Genomic DNA, 10,285 nt, shown 5'->3' with positions numbered 1-10,285 from the left:
GGTTTTCTAGGGTATTCCAAATAAGGCTCCAAGGTGATATTTATGGAAGAGATCATGATCTCACCATTACTCACTAGTACTGACTGACTGAAAGTTTTCTAAGTGTTAAGTTATTAAATGTGGAGATAAAATAATTAGCAAAACAATCCCTGCCCTCAGAACTTATATGGTCTATACACACTGGAGAGGTTTCCAAATGAATGTAGATGTGTATCTTTTATTCTGGGCCTTTGCTAACTAACTACTGCAGGCTGGAGATTAAATTTAACATTCTCTCTTTTACTTATGCATCACTGCTTCTATAGATATATTTTAAAGAAAATTATGGATGATAAAACACAGAGGCAGCCTCTCATGTTTTCTGAGCAACTCTCCTTTCCCATCAAGGGAGAGTTCATCTGGATTCATTCCACAGAGAGCTCATTATTGTTGGCATCTTATTTCTTCTACCCCATATGGTTAGTATTTTCATTTTACCCCTGGTAGCAGAATACCAAATTAAAATTGCTAACAATAAGCTCAAAGAAGTCCTAGGAGGAACAGATGGCAAAAGATAGAGGATGGAGAGAGAAAGGAAGAGAGTTTCATGGCCTTTTTCTGTTGGGCACTGGTAAGGGAGATGTAGAAGAGAGGCTGACCAGCCTTACCAGCCTTTCTTACCAGCCTCGCCCTAACCTCCAGGAAGGCTTCCTCGTCACCTGCTCTCAGAAACACAGCAGCAGTTCTCAAAGTGTGGTCCCTGGACTAGCAGCACCAACATCACCAGAGAACTTGTTCAAAATGTATTCGCAGGCCCCACCACAGACGAAGGCATCAGAAACTCTGAGACAGGGCTCAGCAAAATGTGCTTCCACAAGTGTTTTGTCATATCTTCTTTCTTAATAAGTCAATTGAGACAAATGATGGATTTGTCTTCCAACAGTATGTGGAGTTAGCTGTAGGAAAGAATAATTAATGGTGCCACTAATTATGAAATCATACTGAACAAGAGTCTCAAACAGAGAAGTATTGAAAGAGTTTAGGAGATCAGGGCTAGGGGTCATTAATTTGTAGGAATGAAGAGGTGGATGGGATGTGGGATCATCTTTGCCCTCAGCTCCTCATTTGTGCATTCATACTGAATACGTGGGCTAGGGGCAGATGGATAAGCTTTGTTGGTCACTCTAAAGGGTTTTACAGTGTAGGTGAGGAAACGAGGAATGCAAGTAAAGAGCGACAAGGCAAGAAGGCCAATGCTGGGGCCGCATTCATTAGCCCCGAAGTTTGGGCACAGAAGAAAGAGGAATTAGTTTTATCTGGAGCAGTGGATAATATGAGGTAGGCTGGAAATGCCTTCATGGAGATGCTGGCTGAATCTGGAAGGACAAGGAGAAATTCTCCAGGTAGAAAAGGAGGAAAGGCAACCCAGGCAAAGGGAAAGGATGGCACGGACAAAAGCACAGGCATGAAGAAGACGTCTTTCAAGGTTTTTCCTGTCTTCTTTGCTGTGCCTCTCTGTGCCTTCTGCGGATCACGTGGAGCCCTCAGTGCGCCCTAACAGAAGAAACATCTGTCCAGAAATCTTTTTCTTTGTAATGGAAGTTGCAAGCTTTTCTTAAGAACTAATTTAATTTAGAACTAATTTACTTTATACTATTTTTACCACCCTCAAGATCTTTCTTTATTGTTCGTATTATTTTAATTTTTAATTGTGGTAAAAAGTACATAATGTAAAATTCACTGAAGCACAGAGAGGTTAATAACTTGTCAATGGTCACACAGCAAATAAATGGCATTCACTGTACAGATTCTTTGCACTGTTATCTTTCTTCTGTAAGAATGGTGTCTTCTGGTTGTCAGGGTAATAAATAGCTGTTTTAAATCTCTCTTAGCAGCAAAACTGACTTTCTAGAAATCCAAGCTAAATACATTTAGTGTAAATTAACTCCCCTCCCTAACTCAGGCATTACTATTGTTTCATTGTATGACCAATATATTACTGGATGTACAAGTAGCCTCCATAGCTGGAACCATACCTGTCACCATTCTTTTTTTAAAAACTTAAAAAAATTTCTTTTAAATTTACTTTTAGAGAGAGGAGGAGGGAGATAGAAAGAATTGGAGAGAAACACCAATGTGTAAAAAATACATTAATCAGTTGCCTCTCACATGCCCCCAACTGGGGCCCTGGCCCACAACCCAGGCCTGTGCCCTGACTGGGAATCGAGCTGGTGACCTTTTGGTCCAAAGGCTGGCTCTCAGTTCACTGAGTCACACCAGCCAGGGCTCCTTTCTAGCTTTTCTCCTCAAGCTACAGGATTGGAAAATGTTCCATAGAATCCAAAAATTAACAAATCTTGTCTGATGGCATCAGTGGGTCAGGGTAAAAGAAGATTCATGGCTGGAGGTATCTCTACTGGGATTTTAGAAAAGCTGAGAGCAGTAGTCATGTGTAGTGGTGAGCCCTGAATAAGTTCAAAAGGAAAGAGGGAGGAAAAATTTAGAGTCAGAAAATTCAAAATAAGAGAGAAGGAAAATGTCCCAAAGGAATTAGGCTAATGTCCCACAGGCTTTTTTTTATTTTTAATTCCCTTTGTCTTGACATGTAAAAAATGCCTCATCCCTACATTATAACTCAGAATGAACCATGTTTTGCTTTAAGTAGTGATTTATCTTTTAAAGTGATTAAAACTGATTTAAATGTCTTCTATATTTATTTTATTTGACGGCATTTCCAGCGCTCTCCCTTTATGATTCCTGAAGTGTATAGCATGGTAGCACACAAGTCAGCAAGTGCCACTGTGCTCCCTCGAATCTCTTCATACAAAACCTACGGCAAGATGGGTCTGACCTGCAGGCTGTGCTTGCCAAACCGGGTCTTCTGTCTTCTGCCTCAAGAACTCCCTTTAATATTGTTGGAAGGGCAGATCTGCTGGTAATAAACTTTCTCAGCTTTTGTGTGGCTGAAAAGGTCTTTCCCCCTTCATTATTAAAAGACGTTTTTGTTGGGTACAGAATGCTAGATTTTCTTTTACTATTTAAAAAATGTTAATCCCTGGTTTTATGCCTAACATTGGAGAAGTCTGCTATAATTCTTATCTATGTTCTCTGTATATTTATATAATGTGTCTTTTTTTCTGGCCACCTTTAAGACTTCCTCTTCGTCTCTGATTTTCAGCAGTTTGAATATGATGTGATTTTGCTTTTTATCTTATTTGGAATTCTCTATGATTCTTGGATATGTTTTTGATGTCTCTCATTATTTTTGGAAGCTTCTCATGTTGTGTCTTCAAACACTTATTCTGTTAGTTCTCTTTTCCTTCTAGGATTCCAGTAACATATCTGTTAAACCATTTGATATTCTTCTGCAGGTCTTTAATACTCTGTTCTATTTTTTTTCAGTTTTATTAAGAAATAATTGGCATACATGACTGTGTAAGTATGAGGCGTACAGCATGATGATTTGATTTACATATATTGTGAAATGATTACCAAAATAGGTTTAACTGACACCCATCATCTCATAAAGGTACAATTAAAAGAAGAGAAAGAAGAAAAAATTTTTAAAATATATTTTATTGCTTATGCCATTACAGTTGTCCCATTCCCCCCTTCACTCCCCTCCACCCTGCACACTCCCTCCCCCACCATTCCCCCCCTTCGTTCATGTCCATGTATCACAAGTTCTTTAGATTCTGTATTTCCCATAGTATTCCTGCCCTCCCCCCTGTCTATTTTCTACCTACCGTCTATGCTACTTATTCTCTGTACTTTCTCCCCCCTTCTCTTCCTCCCACTCCCCCATTGCTAACCCTCCATGTGATCTCCATTTCTATGTTTCTGCTCCCAATCTAGCTGTCCTCTTAGTTTGCTTTTGTTTTAGGCGTGGTTGTTAATAACTGTGAGTTTGCTGTCCTTTCATTGTTCATATTTTTTATCTTCTTTTTCTTAGATAAGTCCCTTTAACATTTCATATAATAAGAGCTTGGTGATGATGAACTCCTTGAATTTGACCTTGTCTAAGAAGCACTTTATCTGCCCTTCCATTCTAAATGAAAGCTTTGATGGATAGAGCAATCTTGGATGTAGGTCTTTGGATTTCATGACTTGGAATACTTCTTTCCAGCCCCTTCTTGCCTGGAAGGTCTCTTTTGAGAAATCAGCTGACAGTCTGATGGGCACTCCTTTGTAGGTGACTGTCCCCTTTGTAGGATTCTCCCCTTCATTTTCATCTTGGACAATGTAATTATGATGTGCCTTGGTGTGTTTCTTCTTGGGTCAAACTTGTTTGGGACTCTCTGAGCTTCCTGGATTTCCTGGAAGTCTATTTCCTTTGCCAGACTGGGGAAGTTCTCCTTTATTATTTGTTCAAATAAGTTTTCCACTCGTGGCTGTTCCTCTTCCCCCTTTGGTGCCCGTATAATTCAGATGTTAGAACATTAGGTGTTCACCAGGGCCGGGCGACCCAGTCACTGGGTTGTGATGCTGTATGTGGTGGCGGGGTCAGAGAGGGAAAAAAATGGCGCTTTGCTCCGCTCCACTCTCTCTCAGATTTCTGTCCCCTCTGTGGCTTCCCACAGGCAAATTGGGTCCCTCTGGTGCTGGTTCCCTGGTGTGTGAGCCCATGTACTCTCCAAGACCCTGTGGGTCTCTCCAATAAACTCTCTGGGAGCCTGGGAGCCTCTCCTGGCCCCTCGACCCTGAGAAAGTCTTTCCAGTTGGTGCTTTCAGGCTCTAATTCCCATCACTGAGGCCCTAGCCTGAACGGTCTGTCTCACTGTTCACTCCTTCCCTTGGTTTAGCTGTGCACGAATGTGTGACCTCAGTCAGGAAAGAAGAAATTTTTTGAAAAATGCTTTCTCCTTGTGGTGAGAACTCTTAGAATTTACTCCCTTAATAACTTTTCTACACATCATATGTCAATATTAACTATAGTCATCATGTTATACGTTATATCCCTAGTACCTGTTTATTTTATAATAGGAAGTTTGTTGACGATTTTTCTCTACTTCTTTCTCTTACCCATCACCTCTGACAATCTCAAGTCTGATCTTGTTTTTAAAGGTTGTACATATGAGATAATACAGTATTTGTCTTTCTCTGTCAGACTTATTTCATTCAGCATAATGCCTTCAAGTTCCACCCATGTTGCCACAAATAAGACTTCCTTATTCTTATGGCTTTTCCTAGAGTGACAGATAACACAGTTCTCTATGCCTATACTACTGAGGAAGCCTTTTTTTAGACTCATCCCACACCCAGTCTTTCTTGTGTGTATCTGGTAAAGGTTATGGAAAAGAGCTTGTCAGTAAGTACCAGCTTCCCTTGCTTCTGTGGCAAGGGAAGATTCTTTGCAGTTTCTCTGACCCACACTAGGCCTTTAGTAATTCATTGAAATTGTAGCTGTGTTCTTCTTACTTGCTTCTGCAATGACCCAAAGACCTCCCAGGCTCTGACATAGATGACCGAGCAGTCCACACCTCTGGTCTCTGCTCTGGAGGAACTGTGCCTTCTTGGATTGCAGGCTACTTGGTTGACCTACAGTGTCAGCTAAGCTCTTAGATTCAACATTTTGGTTCAAAGTGAGTTGTGATTTTTGCTGTTTGTCTGGCTTTTCCTCATTGTCAGGGGGTTAACAGTGCTCTTTCAAGTTTCCAACACGCTAAGTGGAAGTGGACTTCATACATATTTTGTGTCATATTCCCCCTCCCCTCCCCCACCAGCCACTTAGGATTGCAAACTATCCACCTTGTCATGAAGACATTATTTTTAATAGCTGCATGTTATGGCTTTATATTAATGTGGCAAATTGTTCAACAAAATTCAAGTTATTGGACATTGAGAGAGACTTAATGTTCCATCATCTTTATGCCAATCACTTCCTGTAGTAGTGGGTTCCTTTCTCTGGAGAACCACCCAGCTTCACGTGGCTCTCTGGAGTTGCTCATCACAGGACCCTATCACCCTGGCCTCTGATGAGGACAACACAGGGCCTCCCGCTCATAGTATTCTGAGTCCACTGATTGATTCAGAGGTGAGCATGTGAGAGGAGGAACAAAATCTTTCTTCAGAAATGTCTGTAGCATAGATAAAAAATTTTGTCTACTGGAATTATAAAGCTGGAAGAATATGGATTGAGGACTCACAGCTGCCATCTTCCCTACAACTTGAAGGAACTCCTGTGTGCAGTAGGGAAGCAGGGTAGTAAGAAGCTAGGAGGGTTCACTGGCAAATGGAATGGGGACAGAGACAGACAGCTGAGCAAATCATCCGAGCAATTTATAGCCAGGCACAGAAGGTCACCAGGGCAGGAAACCCCGGGTGCCTAGCTAGGGGCAAAACCGGCACTGGGGTTCCCCACAGGGTGACCTTTCCTCCCCTGGCATACTGCTGAGCATATGAGTTAGACCCCTTGACCTTTTATTCCTAGAGATAACAACTAGGCCTCAGTTGTATTTCAGCTCCAGGCCCAGAAAATCAGCCAAACCAGGTGAATAACTAAAGCCCCAGTACATGCCTCCCCTCCGGTGAGCACTCCCACACCTTTCCCTTCCTCCTCTTTTTCCCCCGCAAGCACAAATCTCCTCATTCCTAAGGGACCACATGACACTGTTACAGTACAGACCAGGGACGGGGGTCGAGGGTGAATGATATACTATTACTGAAAGGACCCCCCCTTTTTCTCTGGGGGTCCCTTGTTCATACTAGGTTCACTTTGCCCATTGCCAGGGGAAAGACGTTTCTCAGTGTGAGAGATTGGTGAAAAGGAAAGGAATTATTTATTTAAAAGTTATATAGACTTAGAGTAATGACTTAATGTCTTCATTAAAATACTAAAGTTCTTTAGAATACCCACAAACGCACAGTCCTTCCTTCTCCCCTTTGCCCAGTCCGAGGTACCATATCTCAGGAAAAGAAGTAGAAGTCTGTGATTCAGGCAGCCCCTCGGTTCTGGCACCATCCGCAGTGTTGCCACAGTGACCTCCAGTTAATCCAAAGCCATGTGGCACATTCTCATGGCCCCCCAGCAAGAGTCCTTTCACTCCTTTTCTTCCAGGCAAAGTCTCTCCTGCTGCCCAAGCCATGTGGCAAAAGGGAGCACCCCAGAGCTTCGTGGTCCTAACTCTCACCCAAGCCACAGTGGTCTCTACTTCACCACAGCCTCATGGTCCCAACTCCTCCAAAGCCATGTGGTCCTGACCTGGTATGGCTGATGCACCTGGGTTTAAATCCTTGTGCCAATCTTCCTTTGCAGCCCCATTTCTGATTCTTCCCACAATCAGTTACACCTGCCAGCATTCCCGTATTCGTCCAGCTTTACTGGGCTGCCATAGTAAGTCTGGGCAGGCATGGCCCCATGGCGTGGAGCCAATCATCTCCAAGCTTTCACTCAAGCACTGTGACTAGGGGGAGCTGCCTCCCAGTTACATCCTGAGTTGAGAGGCACTCCCATCTCCCTGGCTCAAAGCATGGCCACAGCTATTTAATGTATCTATGAAACCAGTTAAAGGCTATAGATATGTTAAATGACCACTTCAGAGGTTAGCTGCAAAGTTGTTGCTATGCAAAACAGCTCTCAATTTTCCTGCTCCATGTGTCCCATCCCCCAGCTCAGACTGCTTGGGGTGAGGACATCATATATATATATATTTTTTTTTCTCTAATATTTCCTGGACACCCTGAGTTCTGGACCCTATTACAAATCCCCATTCGAGGGCCCCGCCTTGGCTGCACCCTGTTACAACACTTGCAACTAGGGCAGCATTGGGCTGTGGCAGCTTGTCCTGGGCTAAGCCCCAGAACTTGTCTCCAAGACCCCCTTCTCTCTGACTTTCCCATGAGCTGACAGCAGTCCCACCTTGTCTCACTACTTTCTCATAATATTTCTATAGAGCCAAAGTAGCCCTGCCTCTCCCTCTCTCTGAGCCCAGTCTCTTTCCTGTTGCTTGTTCTATCCTAATCTCTTCTTTGTTTCATTGTTCCTCAGCTTTAAGAAATGTATGCTCAGAATTTCCTGGACTTGTATTGTGAAATCGCTTCTGCGTGAAGTCAAGAACCCACACACTACAGGCTGGCCCTAGGCAGACCTACCCAGGTGAGGCGGGTCTTCCCCTGGCAAGGTCTGGAATGTATGAACCACTGGCTCCTAAATGTTTGTGGTTAGGGAAGATAAAATCTTGTGGTTTTATTATCTGGCTATAAATTGCTCAGCCCTTTAACTGTGTGTTTCCTTTTCCCCATGCCGCAAGGAGTTTTATTAGAGGAAAACTCTTAGACACTGGGAGTCTTCCTAGCTTCTTCTTGGCAGCATCAAGCCTCTGATTTCAGGCCATAAAGTCTGTGAAATTTCTCAGTTTCCTTTATTTGTTTCTTCATATCTTGTCCACCCCAATTACCAAAACTGCTTTTTGGCTTATGCTGGTTTTATTTGGGTTGGTCATTGGTCAAGAAAGTATTCTCACTAATTTATATTCTAGGTGGCTTTCAAGTCTTGACACTATAACCAGCACTGTAAAGAAACTCAGTGTGGTGGGAAGGGGTGGGGGGTGGGGCAAGGCAGAAAACTGTACTTGCACAACAATAAAAAAAGCTATAAAAAAAAAACTCAGTGTGGATACCTTTTTTTGCATATGTGCACGTTCTCTTTCCCCATTAAGAAACATTTCCATAGGAGTTGCTGAGTCAACAGATAGTTTAATCTGAAAAGCTTTTGACGTGCATCAGGAAATTACCTTTAGAGAGGTTGTCCATTTTGTTTCTCAAGGAGTGACATGTCCCTACCTCCACAGTCACTCAGTGCTGTGACTGTGTTAATTAAAAAAAATTCCCAGTTAGATAGAAGTATTCTGTTTTTCTATCAATACTGCTCCCATACCTGTGATCCCAAATATGTCTTAATAGAATGATAAAAAGAGGTGAAATAAATGATCAAATGGGTAAGAGAATTTGGAATGAAACCAGAAAAAAGGGTGGAGTCCCAAAATTTGTTCTGTGAATGTCACCACTGAATACTGAGTCCTGGCTTTTCCTTGAAACTGGTATTATGGGCTGGCTGAGCCAGTATGAATGTTTCAGGGAGAAGTTAATTTAAGAAAGTGAATGGTAGCTGTACCCTAATCTTCCACCTTAGCCTGAGGCCCCCAGTAGGTGACTGGCGGGAGCTCCAGTGGTAGCTCCACGCCCTGTCTCAGGAGTAATGCATATGCTTCAGCAAGGAGCCGATCTCCTGATTCTTAGGAGTCTACGTTACCCACAAAGATGTGGGCTGGGCTCCTTCTGGGAATATTGGCTCTAACCCCAGCTATTGCGGAAAAACTCCTTCCGTGTTTGATATCTGTCTACTTTTCTCAAATATAAATCTCGGGGAGATGAGATAACCTTTGGTTTATTTTCACTTCTTTCTCATCTTTTGCCGTCTTTGGTTGCGTTTCTCCTTTACCCAAGAAAGAAAAGTTGAGGCCCAAGAGGAAGCTTTTAAAAAACATAGTATTAAAATACAGCAGACTCCCTGTGCTCCGTTCTCTGTAACAGGACTAATCTCCTCCTTAGTGCCCAAGACATAGGTTCTCACTGATGGCTTTCCGATCGTGGGAGGTTTAAGGCTGTGTGTGCACTGAGTTGTTTGTTACTTGTGTTCTTCTTCATGGAAAATAACGTTCATAAAGGCAGGGGTGCGGACTGTTCATGAGAGTGCTTAATTCTCCATGGAATGAATGAATTGTGACTACCCTGAAGTCCTTTTCCTCCATTACTAGGAACTATTTGGTGTCATTACCAGCCCAGCTGAATTTTCCCTTGACTCAGAAGGTTTGCTTGGATCTGAGCCCTGAGTACTATGATGTAGAGTTCACTGTTACTCTGGACACCAAGGGCAAGACCCAGAAGTTGCTGGAACACCATGGGTTGAGGAAGAGGCACTTACATTGTATGTCTTTTTTGGTAAGCACAGACTTAGCCTCAACTCTAATTCCTTACTTTTCTAGTCCCCTCCCTAGATACTCACTATAATCTCATTTTAATTATGCTTTCTGTCATCTTACTTTTGTCTTTTCCATTTTACTTACTTACTTAGACTTATCTCCCCCAAGTCTCAGTTCAGTTCCTGGCCATAACTCATCCATAATTTCCCTAACCTTAAGTTTTTTGTGTTTTTTTTTTTTTAAGTTCTTGACCTTAACCTCTGATTATTGTTTGCCACCTTCCTGGCAACTTGCTTTACTCAGTTCTTTCCTTTCACCCTCCCACTCTGGAGCTGAGACCAGTAGACCCTGTTCCCCAGTCTCCTGCTCCTCCCCAAAGCACCCTC

At 42.7% G+C, this 10,285-nt stretch overlaps 1 protein-coding gene across 1 annotated transcript in view; it reads left to right on the top strand.

The window, feature by feature from the left end:
* Positions 1 to 9,237: 9,237 nt before the first annotated feature.
* The window catches only part of A2ML1 (alpha-2-macroglobulin like 1), a 34,412-nt gene continuing 33,364 nt past the window's right edge, over positions 9,238 to 10,285 (top strand). Inside the window, 2 exon segments of the mRNA XM_037068238.1 lie at positions 9,238 to 9,302; positions 9,735 to 9,918. Of these exon segments, the coding sequence (XP_036924133.1) occupies positions 9,238 to 9,302; positions 9,735 to 9,918 (249 nt within the window).

Source organism: Sturnira hondurensis, unplaced genomic scaffold, assembly GCF_014824575.4.
Source record: "Sturnira hondurensis isolate 20B ecotype Veracruz unplaced genomic scaffold, ASM1482457v3 Scaffold0017436, whole genome shotgun sequence".
NCBI classification, from domain to species: domain Eukaryota; kingdom Metazoa; phylum Chordata; class Mammalia; order Chiroptera; family Phyllostomidae; genus Sturnira; species Sturnira hondurensis.
Note: the sequence above shows the minus strand (reverse complement) of the source record. Positions and strands in the feature narration are given on the sequence as shown.